Raw genomic sequence first — 17,409 nt, forward strand, 5'->3', positions numbered from 1 at the left:
TACTGTCCACCGGAGGTCATATTTCGGTCACGGGTGCATGCTTTGAGAGCCTTTCTGACTAAATTAATAAAATATGCTGCTTTCCAACAAGGCAACTCGGGATGCTGAAATATAATTGGCTAAATAGCATTGGGCGGGTTAATAGACCAAAACAAAGACACTTTCCTGCACGTAACGGATATTTTCAAAGCAGAATATCTGACTTCAGCGTTGTTTTTTAGATAAACATGAATGTTCACTTAGGATGTTTCTTACATTTCTGCAAACATATTATGGTATTTTATGCTTTAGACGAATCAAAAACTTACATACAGCACCTTCAAATGTGATAGGGGACACTTGATTCTGTTCCCTAATTATTGTTTCTGTTTTTGTTAAACTGTAAAAACTTGATTTAAATTTTCATAGACGGCATTTGGGCCAGTTTGTGACATTAAGCCTGGAAAACAGTGCTTGTAGTCCAAACGAGCCGTTCGTTGTAATTGCTGAAAAGACATTGTTAAAAATGAAATATCTTCCTTCAGAGTGGACTTTGAGATTTGTAAGCTTGAAAGACATTTTAAAGGGGTAGTATTATGCTTTAAGTAAAACAAACGTCAGTAAATATTTGAAACTATATGCAATGTTTTAAAGCTGTTTTAAACATTTAATTGCACTTTTATTCTGTTTGTTTCTTATATTCAGATGTTTAGTTCAAGACACTGTCAAATAATATATTACATATTTAAAGCTTGTTCCCATTGAGATGTTTAATGAAAAAACAAATATAGTTATCAAAAATTGATGTGTATGATGTGTTCCTACAGTATGTGCATGACTGGAGTGTTAAATGCTCAGCATGTTGAATTACTGTGATATAAGTGACAACAATGAACAAATTCTCATTAAGAAATCCCAGATTCTTGAGGACGGTGCTCACTGACACATATGACTGTAAAACATCACAGTTAAAAATAGTAACATTTGTTATATAATGCTGTGAACATTCTGTCTAGAGCTCTTTTTTATTCATCATTGCCTAAATGAATGTCTATAAATAGATTTAAGCCCATTTCTCAGACAAAGCATGGCCACAGCAGACTTTGAATACAGTGCATGGGTCACACAACATACTTTTGTAATAGATTTATGGTGCATTTATGATACTTTCATTAGGTTTTATGAGGATTTCGGAGTCAGTCAGTCTGAGCTGGACATTCTGCTAAATACCTCTTTCTGTTGCACAGACATTTAATGAAATCTAAATGAAACTACATTTTTGCAATAAACTCGTTACCAATAGTTTTAACTAATTTCTGTGCCTTTGTTATACGTTTACCTTAAATAGCAGGCTGTATAGCATTTAATTCTAATCACAAAATGTAATTTGAGTGATATAATCTGAGCTATTAGAGATATTTATGTTTAGTCAGTTATTCACTTCTAAATATTCCAAATGATCTAGGTATATATATATATATATATATATATATATATATATATATATATATATATATATATATATATATATATATATACATATATATACATATATATACACACACACACACACACACACACACACACACACACACACACACACACACACATATATATATATATATATATATATATATATATATATATATATATATATATATATATATATATATATATATATATACACAGTATATATATATACACACACACACATATACATATATACACACACACACATATATATATATACACACACACACACGCACGCACGCACACACACACGCACACACACACTTAAAACAGTTGGGTTAATAATAACCCAACAGGTAACCCATAGATGGGTCAATTTGGCATCCGACCTTCTGATGGGTTATTTTAACCCAATACATTGGGTTGATAAGGTTAACCCAACAATTTGGGTTACAAAAATAACTAATTTGCTGGGTTATTTTGGCAAAAAGTGGCTTAACCGCTATATAATAATAAATTATTATTATTATTATAGTAGTAGTCGTCATCTTTATATGTAAATTTTAAAAAAATACACCGCTTTTATTACATTGGCAAAGCTTTATTTAAATCCATGAATTTAGTGCCACTCCTCCCACAACAACAAATGCCTGAGAGCAATTTAGTGCATCCCCAAGCAGCAGGACAGGGTCTGTCTCTGTTGCTCCTCCTCCTCTAAGTACTGAATGAACTACAAATATATACGTTAATTAAATAAAGTTCAAAGTTTATTGTCATAAATAATGCACCTAGAAGTCACAATTTAACAAATTCTTGTTTTGCCTCCTGGTATGAGGGCCGAACCATCTTGCTGCACAATCTGTATGGCAGTGGGGAAAGGAAAGCTGGCTGAGTTGTTAAAGCACCATGTCCAAAACGGGATCTCCAAGGCTGTCTTTATATCAAACTAAAAAAAAAACACAATTAAACTCAAAACAAGCCCCTCATATCAATGGTGAAATGCTCCAAGTTGGGATTAAAACAGAGCTGTTATGCAGGATTGTCTCACAAGATGCAATGTCTGCTTGAACTGGTAGATCCAAGGCTCTCTTCTCTTTTTTTGCAATACGAGAGGATCTGCAGTGATGCATCTCCCCAAACCTCAAAAAGTTCCTTTGGTGTGTGGGTAAAATGCCCGTCCTGAGCATCTAAAAATAAACAAACAAAAACAGCACTTAAATCCACGCCATACAAACAGTACACTGGATTTATTAAAGGGATATTTTACACAATAATGGAAATTCTGTCATCATTAATTCACCCTCCCCTTGTTCTAAATCTCTCCTCAGATGAACACAAAACATGCTATTTTGAACAATATAGGTAACTAAACCATTCTTGGTCCACAGTGAAATTCTATAGCATTTGTTTCTTCTGTTGAAGTCAGTGGGGACTATTAAGTTTTTGATTTGCTTTGTTCTTTAAAAAAAGTTATCATTTGTGGTCAGCAGAAATAAATAAAAAATAAATCAACAACTTCAGGGTGAGTAAATGATGAATACACCCCCCCCAAAAAAAAAAAAAAAATTCTGTGAAACACCCATACACTACGGCCAATTTAGTTTATTAAATTTACCTACACTGCATGCGTTTGGACTGTGAGGGACATGCAAACTTCACACAGCAATGCCAACTGACCCAGCTCCAGGACATGATGGATTCGCCTCTGCTGCTGAATGAGTGTATGGGTGTTTTACCGATTTATGGGTGTATTCATCATTTACTCACCCCTCAAGTTGTTGATTTTTTTTTTTTTCTGCTGACCACAAATGATAACCTAAAGGACAAAGCAAATCAAAAACTTGATCATCCCCACTGACTTCAGAGGAAAAAATGCTATGGAATTTCACACCAAGAATGGTTTAGTTACCTACTCCTCCATATACCAAATGATGTTCACTCCAACCTTAAAACAGAAATTTTAAATTTGCACATGTATGCCAGACCAAATAACAACAAAAATCATGTATTTACCCAGTTTAGCAATGGAGAAAAGATAACTGGAAATGGTCATCTCCAGAGGTACCTTAAACAGATAGAGAGAAAAAAAAAAACTATGAAAATGTGCACTTTTAGCTGCAGGATTAGTCTTTTTTGCGAGTTGTTAAGGTGCATCACATTTGCAAATTTGGTGGGCAAATAATGTCCATTTTACATAGTCAATTGTGCACTGATGTTCATCAGTGTGCTTAATTCTCATGCTCAGAAACTTGCAAAAGAGTCAAACTCCTGATCACAGATTTCTACTGAAATAACTGGAACCTGTCAGTAAATTGTCATTGCGTCAAACGCAATAATTAATATAAATAGGTTAATGTCTGTAATATCTCAATTTATTTGGTCAAATGTTCCAGGAGTGGAGTTCTGAAATGTCTGAACTGTACTTAGACTCTATATCAGTCATCTGTACTTACCTGTGGCCTCATGCCTGATACAGAGTCTAAAACCAAATTCACACTCAAATAAGCCACAGAAACACTTTTGAAAGAGACATTTGTGTCTGTATACACTACCGGTGCTGTTCAGAGATGTATAAATGCATTTACAGAAGAATTACAATTGTATAATTTAATTTTAAGACATATGGTGATGTAAAGACACCTTTACAGTAGATGATACTGCTTACGTGTGTTTATCGGTGCATTTTTACATCATGTACATATTACAAAATACAGAGCTGTTGTTTTCTTACCTTTCTCAACAAGATTATCAAGGAGGATTAAAGCTCGCTCTGTCCAGAGCAACCTACAATGAACAAACAAACAAAAAATAAAATAAACCACAAATTAACATGAGCTGACAGACAACATTTATCAGTTGAGTGGTCAGAGCATCACTAAAATCTCACCTGAATTGAAAACTGGGCAAGGACATGTATTTTTAAGGGCTTTGTATTATTGTTTATCAGCATATATTACTACTATTATTATTATACAAAGCTAACAGATGTTACAATTCTTTATATATATATTTTTCTTTTTCTGGCTTATATTTAATTGCTGTATGACATATATAACCGATTAAACATTTATATTAGGGTTGTGGTTTCATCCCTGTAGGTTAGTATAAGGTGTAGGGAAAATGCAATTTTCAGGGCCTTCAATATAGTACACACAAACAGTAATAATAACATTTAACTTTCAATAGTTAATAATCAAGTACCTTGAAATGGATAATGAATCCTCTTCTGGTAAAAGATGATATAGCAAGCTTCTGCTCCGCTCTTGTCCAGGATAACTTCCTCGTGACTACACGATCCATTCAGCGCCCTCTAGCGGCGAATAATAACCAATAATAATATAATGATTCTGTACTTCTTGGGGAAACCAGCAACTTCCTGAACAAAATGTAGCACATATATATGTCTATATTAGCATTTAGTTGTTACAGTATAGTTTCCTAGCGAAAGGACAGTGTTTTTTTAAGACAACATAACATACCTTCAACAAGCCTGGACGCGACTCCGGTTTGATGTCTCTGCTGGGTCCTAAAGGCGAGAATGACGGCGGAATATCTCAAATACCTGTATCATTTCCTCCAAAACAACTGTAGAGATGAACACGGAGGTAGAGAAAGCACTACTATCGGCTATGAAGCGCGCACGCTTGTATCATCAATAATTAAGAGTCCAGGTGAAACTGATATATAAACCCCGACACGGAGAGGCAATTTGATTAAAAAAATAACAACATTACAGCAATAGAGCTTACATACACTTTATAACGCAAGAACAACATCACGTACGCATATTAATACAGCGGTTCTGTGTCAGTTAAATCAGTTGACTGTTGAAATTTAAATATTGTAACCCAACTGGTTGAGTTATTAAATAAATAACCCAATAAAGGTTTAAAATAACCCAACAAAGCACCAAATATTTTTAACTCAACCATTGGGTTAAATAAATAATCCAACGTTTTTTAGAATGTTTGTATATATATTATGTATACATATACACACATATATATACACATACATATACATATATATATATATATATATATATATATACATATATATATATATATATATATATATATATATATATATATATATATATATATATATATATATATTATATAGTTATTTATTTAACCCAATAATTGAGTTAAAAATATTTGATGCTTTGTTGGGTTATTTTTAACATTTATTGGGTTATTTATAAATATTTCAACCTGTTGGGTTGAATATTTGGTGCTTTGTTGGGTTATTTTTAACCTTTATTGGGTTATTTATTTAATAACTCAACCAGTTGGGTTAAAAATGTAGAATTTTAACAGTCAACTAATTTAACTGACACAGAACAGCTGTATTAATATGCATGCGCAATGTTATTTTTGCATTATAAAGTTTGTTTAAGCTTAAGCTCAAGTTTATTTATTTTTTTAATCAAGTTACCTCTCTATGTCGTGTTTTTTCTATCCGTTTCACCCACAGTCTTAATTATTGATGATACAAACATCTGCTTCGTAGCCAATAGATAAAAACGCTGTGTCTGGAATTTAAAAAGTAGTGTAAAAAAGCATTATCAATATTTTTGAAAACTGCATGTTATTTATTTACACAGCCATAATTATGAAATTAATAGTAGTACTAGTAATAGTAGCAATAGCAATACCAGAATGAAAAAATAATATTTAATCAAAATAACCCAATGCATTGGGTTAAAATAACCCATAGTTGGGAAGGTACTATAATAACCTATAGTTGGGTTATATGTTTGGGTATTTTTAACCCAACTATTTTAACTGAGTATATATTGGTGCATTTGAACAAAACAGATATATTAAACAGATATATTTATTAAAATAATATTTTAGTCACCAAACATATTTAGAAATTGAAAGATATACAATTAAATTCAAGCAAAATATTGAAAAAAATTATTACAACATACAAAATTTCAACTAATTTTTTCATTTGTTTTTGCTTCACTTGATTTTTCCTCTTTTTTAAATTTGTATTTAATGTTTTTCGATAACATATACATTTGTGTGTACTAGTTTTTGGACTGTTATTGTAAGTGATTTTGTTAGACAAGCTTTAGATTTGGCTTTAGTACTGATTAATCTAATGTATATGCACAAAAATAATACTCAGTTAAAATAGTTGGGTTAAAAATACCCCAACATATAACCCAACTGTATGTTTTTATAGCACCATCCCAACTATGGATTATTTTAACCCAATGCATTGGGTTATTTTGATTAAATGTTATTTTTTTACATACTGCTAGTACTATTGCTACTATTACTAGTACTAGTATTAATTTTATATTATGTCTGTGTAAATAAATAACATGCAGTTTTCAACAATGTCGAAAAAGCTTTATTTTCATTACATTTTAAGTTGACGCTTAAGTGTTTTATCCATTTAATATAGATCGGCTGTGAAGCGCACATTTGTATCATCAGTAATTAAGAATAATAGTGAAATAAAAAAACAAGACACGGAGAGGTAATTTGATTAAAAATGCACACAATGCAAAAAAACATTACATACACATATTAATACAGCTGTTCTGTGCCAGTTAAATCAGTTGACTGCTGAAATTAAATTGTTTAACCCAACTGGTTGAGATATTAAATAAATAACATAATAAAGGGTAAAAATAACCCAACAAAGCACCAAATATTTTTAACTCAACTATTGGGTTAAATAAACTCTTTTTTTTAGAGTGTATTGTATAGCTTCCTATTAAAATAATAAAAGATAGATTTATAAGGGGTGTAGTTATATATGCTGAGCACTATATATATATATATATATATATATATATATATATATATATATATATATATATATATATATATATATATATATATATGTGTGTGTGTGTGTGTGTGTGTGTGTGTTTGTGTGTGTGTGTGTTTGTGTGTCTGTGTGTAAAAGATACTCTTGTATTTATAAGTAGAAATCACTCAAACATTCTTCAAAGCATCTTTAGAGAATGAAGAAAGAAACTTGAAAGATTTTTTTTTTTCAAATTAACATGAATAAAAGCTTGTTGTTCATTGTTGGTTCATGTTAACAAATAAAACACAATATTGATATGATGTTACCATATAATATTTGTTGTGCTTGTCATGACAAACAACATTTATCAGTTGATAAAGAAACTTGCAAAGACAAGTCAGAATGGCGCTGCTCATTAACTAAACACCTAATTGAAAAATGCAAGGAATAGTTTACAACAACAAGAAAAATCTGTTACACTTTAGCTACTCAACCTCCACTTGCTCCAAACCGGTTTGAGTTTCTTTAATTTGTTGAATACAAAGGCAGATATATAAAGATTGTTGGGGGAAACACAACATCGACTTCCATATTTTTTGTTTCAAAATCAAGTTATTTGTTCTGAGAATGAGTATGGTGAGAAAAATGTTCGCTTTTGGGTAAACCATACTATTCAATCAATGATATATTCAGATAATTAGATGAATCTACGTTTTTATATAACACGTTAATTGAGTAAAAGAGTAGCCTAGTATCGAAATAAAGTCGTTGAAGAAATGAATGTGAAAAAGGCTTGCCATAAACACCCGTGTCTGGGAAATAAATTAAAATATCTTCTATGTAAAGCTGTCATCGGACGTGTGAAACAACAATGGTGTCGTGTTCATTGGATCTTCGGGCGGTGGTTTTATCGAATGGGCTCTCAGGGAGGTGGGATCATTAGCAGATCTCTGCCCGAACGCTTAGATTTTCTTCACAAAACTCCGCCAGATGAAGAGCGTTTCCGGCGAGTCTCTGCGTGCCAAAACACGGACAACAACCTCGAGCTGCTCTTATGAGGGTTTGCTTTGTTTGCTGTAAAACTCTGGCAACGGTAAGTGTTTTTTTTCCTTGAGTCGTGTTTAAAAGAAAGTGGCTGCTGTTGTTTGTGTTCTGACAACCGAGCCAAACTGTACAGCGTGTATCACCTCAGGGGCGAATGAACTCGGTGTGTTTCTGCAGCAGATACTTACAGGTTTGTCGAGAAAATATTTAAGTATCATTACCCACCACAACTAGCGTTACTTAGTAAGAAATGTCTTTTTTAATTAATAAAAAGCGCATTTAGGGACCGTAATGAGTGTAATTACTCGGTTTACTCTGCGGTTAGTTTCTAATTTGGGTTGGAATCAAATCAGCGTAATGTGTTTGCGATGAAGGCTAGTCGGTCTCATATCTTCTCTGTGTTAAAGGTGAACTTTTTCACCGGTGCTGTACTTATAAGGACAGATAACACTGTTGTCCTCATGTCTTCCTGTGTTTTAGGGTTGGAAAACAATAAAAGACACGCCTCGCCCACAAACAACGCTGGCACGTTGTTTGATATGTTAAAAAGCATAATTTCAAATGGCGGTGAACTGAGCTCATCACCAGGATTACAACATCAGGAAAAACCCGCCAAACTGGCAGATGGACTTCTGAAGAGGAGTGATTTACAGTGTTTTCTCTAATAATGGTATTTAACAGCTGTGAGGCTTTTGACAATCCAGTGTCTTACTTCTACAACAAGACTGGCAAGCCTATTAGTCCAAACTGGCGCACTCATGACTTTGTGGTGGTCGGTCTTGGGCTCCCCATTTGTGTTTTCATCATCCTGGCCAATATGTTGGTCATAGCGGCTATAATTGTCAACCGAAAGTTCCACTTTCCAATTTATTACCTTTTAGGAAACATGGCGGCCGCTGACCTCTTCGCTGGCATCTCGTATTCGTATCTAGTGTTCCACACAGGACCCTGGACCATCAGTTTGACCATTAAGGAATGGTTTGTGCGTGGGGCATTGATCAACATGAGTCTCACTGCCTCTGTGGTCAACCTGTTGGCGGTGGCCGTTGAGCGCCACCAGACCATCTTCACCATGCAGCTCCACACCACCATGACCCGTCGGCGTGTGGTCATGCTGATAGTTACCATTTGGGTGGTGGCAGTCGTCATGGGTTTGGTGCCCACCATGGGCTGGAACTGTGTGTGTGACCCGTTAGGTTGCAGCACGGTTGCACCACTGTACTCGCGCAGCTTCCTAGTGTTCTGGGCCATCCTCAACCTCATGGCCTTCTTCATCATGGTGGCTGTTTACACGCACATCTTCATCTACGTCCGCCGGCGGAGTCAAGTTATGTCCCCTCACACAGATCAGCCCTCGAACAATCAGACGGTTATCAGCCTCATGAAGACTATGTCCATGATTTTGGGTAAGGCCTTGACTTTTGGGCTAATGGAGTTTACCATTTTTGCCTTAAAAGTGTAGTTTAAATATTTACTGTTGTTTTTTGCTTAATCTAAGACAGTTTAAAGGGGTCCTATTATGCTTGTTCACTTTTTGTATGTTAGTCAGCGTGTAGTGTTGTATGTTCGGGCATAAAAAAGGGATGGTTCACCCAAAAATGAACATTCTGCCATCATTTACTGTTTATTTTATTTTTTTACTATTTTTCTTATGTTGAACACAAAGGAAGATATACTGAAGAATGTTGGAGAATAACTTACTTGAAGACTTATGCTGTGGTCACCCTAGAGTTTAAGCATGCATACTTACGTCGTACGGCGCTGTGAAAAGGGGTGGGACAAAACAAGATAATTAGTAGGGCCAGACAGACTCTATGGACATTTTTTGCTATTTCTGCTGAGAATATTGTAAAAAATCTGTGAATTTATGCAGAATTATTTGGGGTGTATCATAACTAAACTTAATATATAAAATAATAAACTTTAATATTTACAATGCAAACTCGATTAGATCCAGTTATTTAGTAAACAGCAAGTCTCTCATATAATATCTCTACTAAAAGACAGAACATATTACTTTACAAACTGTATTGTAAATAAATCATATAAACATTCTTATTACTATTAATATCAAAATAATATTAGTGAAACAATTTCAACTGATAATATTCATTTACACACATTAACACAAGTAAATACATAGACTCAATGATGGGCTAAAAATCTGTGCGCACAAATTCTGTGTGGGCCTAATAAATAGACCTTAAAAGGCCTAGTGGTAAAGTATACTGACATACAGCACAGTAGTGCTTACGGCGACCCGAGTTTGATTCCCGGCTCAAGGTCCTTTGTCGATGCTTTCCTTCTCTCTGCTTCCAATGCTTTCCTGTCTGAAGTCTCTGCTGTTCTTCGTCATAATAAAGGTTAACCCCTAAAAAATAATTTGTAAAAAAAAAAAAGTAAAAAATGTTTTAAGTATCTGTACAGTAAGAACATGTTTTGATCTTCAATTTGTCTCACGCAAACACATGATACAATTTTGCAGGTCAAAGTTCACCAAACTTAAACTTTGCAATGTAGCGAACAGCGAAACTTGTCGCACGAGCTTGCATTTCCGGTCTTTCATGTTCACCAGCGCATGAATGGAAGTCTATGGAACTAAGTGCAGTGTGACCCTGGCTTAACATTGGATTTTTTTTTAATACTTTAGATCAGAGATACCCAAAGTAGGGTCTGCGGGCCAAAGTTGGCCCATTGTAAGCTATGATTTGGCCCACCATCCCATCTTAGAGCAGAGTGAGAATGATGCAGAGGGTTGGGGTGACAAATAGCACGCCAACTAATTCTCATTAGATTATAAGTAGACTGTTTGGTTAGGGTAAGTTGACATGTATTTCCAAAGTTTCTTATAGTCAGTTAAATGTTGTTTAGGAGCAGTATCAACAGATATTAAGCAAACAGTCTACTAATACTCAAATGGACCATCAAAATAAAGGTACTGTTTGTTTTACTGTTTGAATTAAATGTTGTAAATTAATCAGATTTTTAAAATAAAAAGTAAATACTGTCACTCGACAGATAGAGAACTATGCAGAAGGCATCAGTGAGCAAATCAAGGCAAAAACTAGTGTAATTGTTTTATAAATTAGATTATTTTGTTTTAACTGTAATAAGTTCATTATAAAATGTAAAAAAGTACTGTGTAAGGGGCCGATCACACCGAACGTGCTTTTTCATTCTAAAACTGTGAGGCGTACCGCAATGCCTTTTTTGTTGACAAAAAAAAGTGTGGTGTGCTTTTTATGTTGCTAGGCAACGGCTAAATCAGCTGTGTATTGTATGCGAGTGTTGCTGTTGATATTGGTATAATTTTAATATTTAATAATATTGTGAAATTCAAGATTTATGAAGTCATACAGCTCCGAATAACTCAAAACAGTAACCACTAGTCTTTCCTCTATCTTTAAAAGTCTCCGTAGTGACAACACAAACATTGCTATCACCTCAATGTACATTGCTATCACCGCCACTGCTTTCATTTGATTGGAGAATAAAAAAAGATGCGACAAACGTAACTCTTTACGCTCAGAGTTTACTTTTTTCACTTGTGAGCACACAGTGCACAACGGCAAAAAAATGGCCTTCGGTGTGATCGATCCCTTAGTTAATATAGAGCAATGTTTTCTAGTCATTTTTTAAGTGTTATTAAACAAATTGGGAAATTAACTATGGTGACTATATTTACCTTCGGCCTACAAGCCTCGATCAAGTTTGGTCTTTGGCCCTTCATAAGAAAAGGTCTGGGCACCCTTGCTATTGATATACCATATCACTAGTTATGTTTCCCTCCTAAGAATTAAACTAGTATGCAAAACTGGTATATTGCATAAACATTTGAAACCGAAGCACCATTACCATACAATGATGCAAATAAAATGAAACATAATAAACATAATAAAACATCACTTCCTGATAAACTGAGCCCAAATATCACAAAGAAAAAGGTAATTTCCTGCAGTAAGAGAAGCTACTGTAAGCAACTGTGCGCAGCTGCCAAAGACAGTTCTGGAGGTACTGTAATAATACTGAACCCCTTTTTAATGATGGGCTTTGGCTAAGACGTTTAGGAATGGCCAAAACAGCATTTCAGATAGTCTTGAAGCAAAGTCACATGACTTTTTTGATGCACATGCTGGAAATATAGATCCATCACAGTCTATGTGCATTTCTCAATGGATAAAATGTTTATTCTTCTCAGTTGTCAGCATACATTTTATGCAAACTTAAAAAATGTATGTGTATTAGCCTTTTACGTTAAGCATTTTTTAATGCTATTGACCTTATTCTTTAATGCGGAAGTGCGCTTGTTTTTGCGATTTTGTTTTAGAACTTCAGATTCAGCTGCCTATGGGAAAAATGACTAGGAAAAGTCAAACTACTCGCTCTACAAACAAGTGTGTTCATGACTATACAGACAAAGCAGAATAATCTAATAGAAATATATCAGTTTGCAACATTAGGCAGCAAAACAAGCTGTTTTTAATGTCTAAAAATTAATGGAAGTGAATGAGACCAGAAGTCTTGAGCCAAAGAAATTCAAATGGCTGCACCCGCTCATACGCAAAGAATATGGTCAATATTCGAAAATGTGCATAAAAATCATAGGATGCAAACAGCTACTGACTTCAATAGTATTGTTTTTGTTCCTACTATGGATGTCAATGACTGCTTTATTTCAACATTCCAGTTTTGTGCCCAACAGAAGAAAGAAACTCATAAAATTATAGAGTGGGGTTAAATGGGGGAATGCTTTTGAGTGAACTAACCCTTAACTTGTCTTCTAGGTAAAATGAAGCATATCTATCATCAGCTCAAACGACGTTATCAAACCGGTTTGGCTGCTCTAACATCCGCTTGTTTTGTACCTTTAACTGAAGCACAAAGTGCTTATTTTGTGTTGCCTTATGTTTTAGCCTAAGACTTTTGAATTTATTTAGTAAGAAGTGTGGGAGTACTGCATCAATTGGACATATGTTGTTATTGTGAGTAACACAAAATCAGGGCATCCGCGGGGTCTTAAAGTCTTAAATTTCAAAAACAAAATTTTAGGCCTTAAAGTCTTAAATTGACTGAAATATTGTGTAGTAGGTCTTAAATTATTTTAAACTGTTTTTAATTTTCTGTTGTTTATGTAAAGCTACCTAGTCGATCCAACACGCATTCAATCACCAACAACACATCTCAAATCCTTTAGCAAAACTCTATTTATAGCTAATTTGACATGAACATCACACTTACACTGGACAAACCAATTGCATTTCAGTGTTTTAGCAGACTTGCTAATTCTCAACAGCTGTCCAAGGGAGGCTTGATATAAAATTAAAGTTAAATAAATACATAAACACAACATTAACATTCTTTATGCAAAATTGCTATAAGGCCAAAGCAAAAAAATATTTTTTTTGCATGTGTACAGATAGGGTCTACTTGATTTGACACATTATTTAAAATATGTGTCCAAAAAATTACCAATTAGAATTTGTTTATTGATGGGGCATATAAATATTTTTCTGTTGGGCCATTAAGAAAATCCTTGGCATCTAACCCTATAGAAGTCTTAAGTTTCATTCTGGATGGTCTTAAAAAGTCTTAAATTTGACTTAATGAAACCTGCAGAAACCCTGAAAATGAAATGCAAATTATTAGTGGTGTAACTGATCACCAATCGCATGGTTCAGATCACATTATGGTTTAATCATGGATTGGACCATTTTTCGGATCAGCCAAAAAGAGATGACAAAAACAGTACTGCAAGAAACTTTTGGTTTTAACAAACAGAACTTAGAAGCTGTACTTTTATTAAAAATAAAATGAAATGATCAGCTGAATATAAATAAATGGTAAAATATTCAGTACTGTTACTTTCACTGTTCACTGTTACTACTGCTGTTGCTGATGATGCTAAATGTAGAACCTACCATTATAATTGGTACAACCCATATTTATTTTTAGTCTCATTTTCAATAAATGATGCGTGTCAGTGACAGAAAACACCTTTAATAACCTAAGAAACTCACCACATCCTGAATATCCTACCACAACTTCCATCATCATTATACGGGGTGATTCAAAAAGAATACCACAACTTTGAAAATCGAGAACTCCGCAAAGAGAAAAAGGAGAGCTAAGCTCTTTTTGTCATTGATTTAAGTAAGCTCTGAAGTTTTATTTGGTTGCTCATTTGGTCGCAAGGAGAGCTGCTGGCTCAAATATATATTATATATATTACAAATTTAGGAGTAATTTACAAATAAAACAATGTATTAATCTGCGGGTCAGGTGTGTTCCGAACCATAGGTTGTGATCCGTAAAGATCAACTGTGATCCGTTACACCACTAGTAATTATACATTACATAATCAAATAAACTGAAGATGTGCACAATTATCCTTAAAAATATGCAAATAAATAAACATATCAGAGCATAATAAAATGAGAAATAATGTGAAAAATGTATCTTAAAACAACTATGGCAACCAACAAGCTGAATATGATTTTGAGTAAATAAATGATCAGATAATTTAAGCTTTTTTTTATAGTTGTAAATCGTAGAGATATTTCTGAAGTCATAATTGTTGTGAACTTATTAATATAGTAAGTTATTACTATCAGTAGAAAATTATTAATATTGATCAGGGCTGTCAAAGTCATTTCCTGGAAGGCCACAGCACTGCACAGTTTAGTTCCAACCCCGTTTCAATACTTAACTGGGGGTTTAAAGCAAGCCTGAAGAACTCCAGTAGTTTGATCAGGTGCGTTTAATTAGGTTAAGCTAAACTGTGCAGAGCTGTGGCCCTCCAGGAACTGAGTTTGACACTTATGCTATAGATTATTTACAATACTTAAAATGCCTAACAATGATCATGAACTAAACAACCTAACAATGATCTTCAGCCACACTTATAAATCTTAGTAAGTGTTAGTACATGTAGAAATAAACATTTATTGCATTATTATTTTATTGCATGCAAAATTAGTTAATGTTTAATGAATAAAACTGAAGAATAGTATGCACTAGGGCTGGGTTTGATAAAGGATATTATACTGAATTGCAATCATTTAATCCAAATACAATGCTAAGCTCTGGACTTTTTTTTTTTACTCTATATTGATCTAAGAGCCAAACACACAGCAGAAATGTTCAACATTCCAAATCTAAAAGTGTGTTGATATTAGAGATGCACCGAATTTTTGGCCACCGAAAAATTATCAGTCCATTAAATGGGATAACATTTTCAGCTATCTAATTTTTGTGGCTTCAGTCATTGTTGTGGTACTCATTTAAATCTGGAAGCATTAAAAACTTATATTGAAATATATGTCATTATCTTTCAATATGGAAAATAACATCGAGATTGCATTTTTGCCAGATCGCCCAGTCTTAGTATGAATTATTGTTCGGATGTTTAAAAAAGGTGCTCAAGGGTGAATTTATGCAAGTAAAATATAATAAAAATAATATTTCAGAACATTAGTTATTAGTTTTAAATATATATTTTTAAATGCATTTTACTCTTTACATTTATTCTGGGAGTTAAAGCAGGATTTTCAGCATCATTACTCTAGTTTGTAGAAAGCATTGTAATGTGTTGATTGATGCTTAATATATTTATGGAAACCACTGTTTTAAATAACTTTACATTTTTTTATGTCAAGAGCACTTTAAACCACAAAAGTGAGCCAAAGTGCTGTATAGTAATAAACAAAGTAAACATAATAGTATAAAATATAGCTTAACTACCTGAAAAGGAATATACATCAAGATAACCACTCAGGGGTCCATTCTTCGTATGTTGCTTAAAAGATCTAAGATGATTTGGCAGATCCTGGATCTTTTAATCTTGATAGCTGATCTCTGGCTATTGTGCTAATGGTTAGCATTTTGGCAGATCCCCTACTGCACCTTTAATATAAATAGAATAGAACTAATAAAAGTTTTATCAAAAAAATTTAGTCCCAGATGTACCATAACAGACGCAATTCTAAAAATGAATAGAATATGATTAATAAATATTAAACTAACTCCTTTTTGGAATTTTTGAATGGCTAAGCAATTATAAATAAAAATGATATCCTGGAATGAATATTGATCATTTGACACTTAATGCATTAAAGAACTGAACTGAAGTTCAAAGTGTTCTTGTTACCAGCTAAACTTTATTTTAGGCTCATTAAATTGTAAATGGTTTAGAATGTTATGCAGTTTTGTGCAAATATCACCTCATGCTCTCTGATCTTTATCTGCAGAAATATATGCAAGTTCTAACAGTATGAAAAGCGCTGCATAGTGATACATTTGTTTTGCACGCTGCAGTGGCTTGCCCTCATAAACCAATCTGTACCCGGCCCTGCACTCATTAACTTGGTGTGTGTGTGTGTGTGTGACCTATTTTCTCCTCAGGTGCCTTTGTGATCTGCTGGACTCCAGGTCTGGTGATCCTCCTCCTGGATGGTCTGAAGTGCATCGAATGTCATGTGCTGAAGTATGAGAAGTACTGCCTGGTTCTGGCCGAGTGCAACTCTCTGGTGAACCCCATCATCTACTCTTTTCGGGACAAGGACATGAGGACCACCTACAAACGCATTCTCTGCTTCCCTTGGAGAAGAATGCAGCCACACGAGGGGCCTTCTGGCATCCGCTTCGAGCCTGTGAAAACAGGGGCTCCCCCCGAGAAAAACAACCAGAACTCCAGCAGCCCAGAGCCCGCTCCTCCACAAAGTCTATTGTCTTGATAGAAAAACCATTTCTCCCTGTAAATAAATGACTTTGTATTTGCTTAGTGAAATGAGTACAAAGAGTAAATAATACTTCATTTTTGATAGCTTGTTTTGGTGCGTGTTTTTGTCTCCGTTTGACAATGGATGTATCGGGCCCTTTTGTGCCGCTTAGTCGGTCCGCTGCCCACAGGAAGTTTTTCTTTTTCCAAAGCACAGGCATTAATATTCAGAAAAAAACAGTTTATGGGACGTTTTGTTATGCTGGGAATGAGATCAGAAAAATAGGTGCACAATTCTGATTTCCTTTACAAATTATACTTTCAAAATCCTTTACAATGCCCATATTAGGCTCAGTTAAAAGGTCTGATTACACGTTTACAAAATGTAGCTGCGTCCCAAATGGCACACTTACACACTAAACAGC

The 17,409-nt window shown here is 34.1% G+C and overlaps 1 protein-coding gene across 1 annotated transcript; it reads left to right on the forward strand.

Moving 5' to 3' along the window:
• The first annotated feature begins 8,087 nt into the window (after positions 1-8,087).
• Positions 8,088-17,087, forward strand: lpar2a (lysophosphatidic acid receptor 2a). Its single transcript, XM_056454109.1, has 3 exons — positions 8,088-8,317; positions 8,749-9,674; positions 16,669-17,087. The coding sequence occupies exons 2-3, from the start codon at positions 8,936-8,938 to the stop codon at positions 16,998-17,000; spliced, it is 1,071 nt and encodes a 356-aa protein (XP_056310084.1). The 5' UTR covers positions 8,088-8,317; positions 8,749-8,935; the 3' UTR covers positions 17,001-17,087.
• Positions 17,088-17,409: the final 322 nt, after the last annotated feature.

The sequence above is a fragment of the Danio aesculapii genome, chromosome 3, assembly GCF_903798145.1.
Source record: "Danio aesculapii chromosome 3, fDanAes4.1, whole genome shotgun sequence".
Taxonomy (NCBI): domain Eukaryota; kingdom Metazoa; phylum Chordata; class Actinopteri; order Cypriniformes; family Danionidae; genus Danio; species Danio aesculapii.

Coding starts and splice junctions, on each gene's coding strand:
- lpar2a (XM_056454109.1), top strand. CDS start 8,936: ATGGTATTTAACAGCTGTGAGGCTTTTGACAATCCAGTGTCTTACTTC. Junction 9,675..16,668: donor GACTATGTCCATGATTTTGG/GTAAGGCCTTGA, acceptor TTTTCTCCTCAG/GTGCCTTTGTGATCTGCTGG.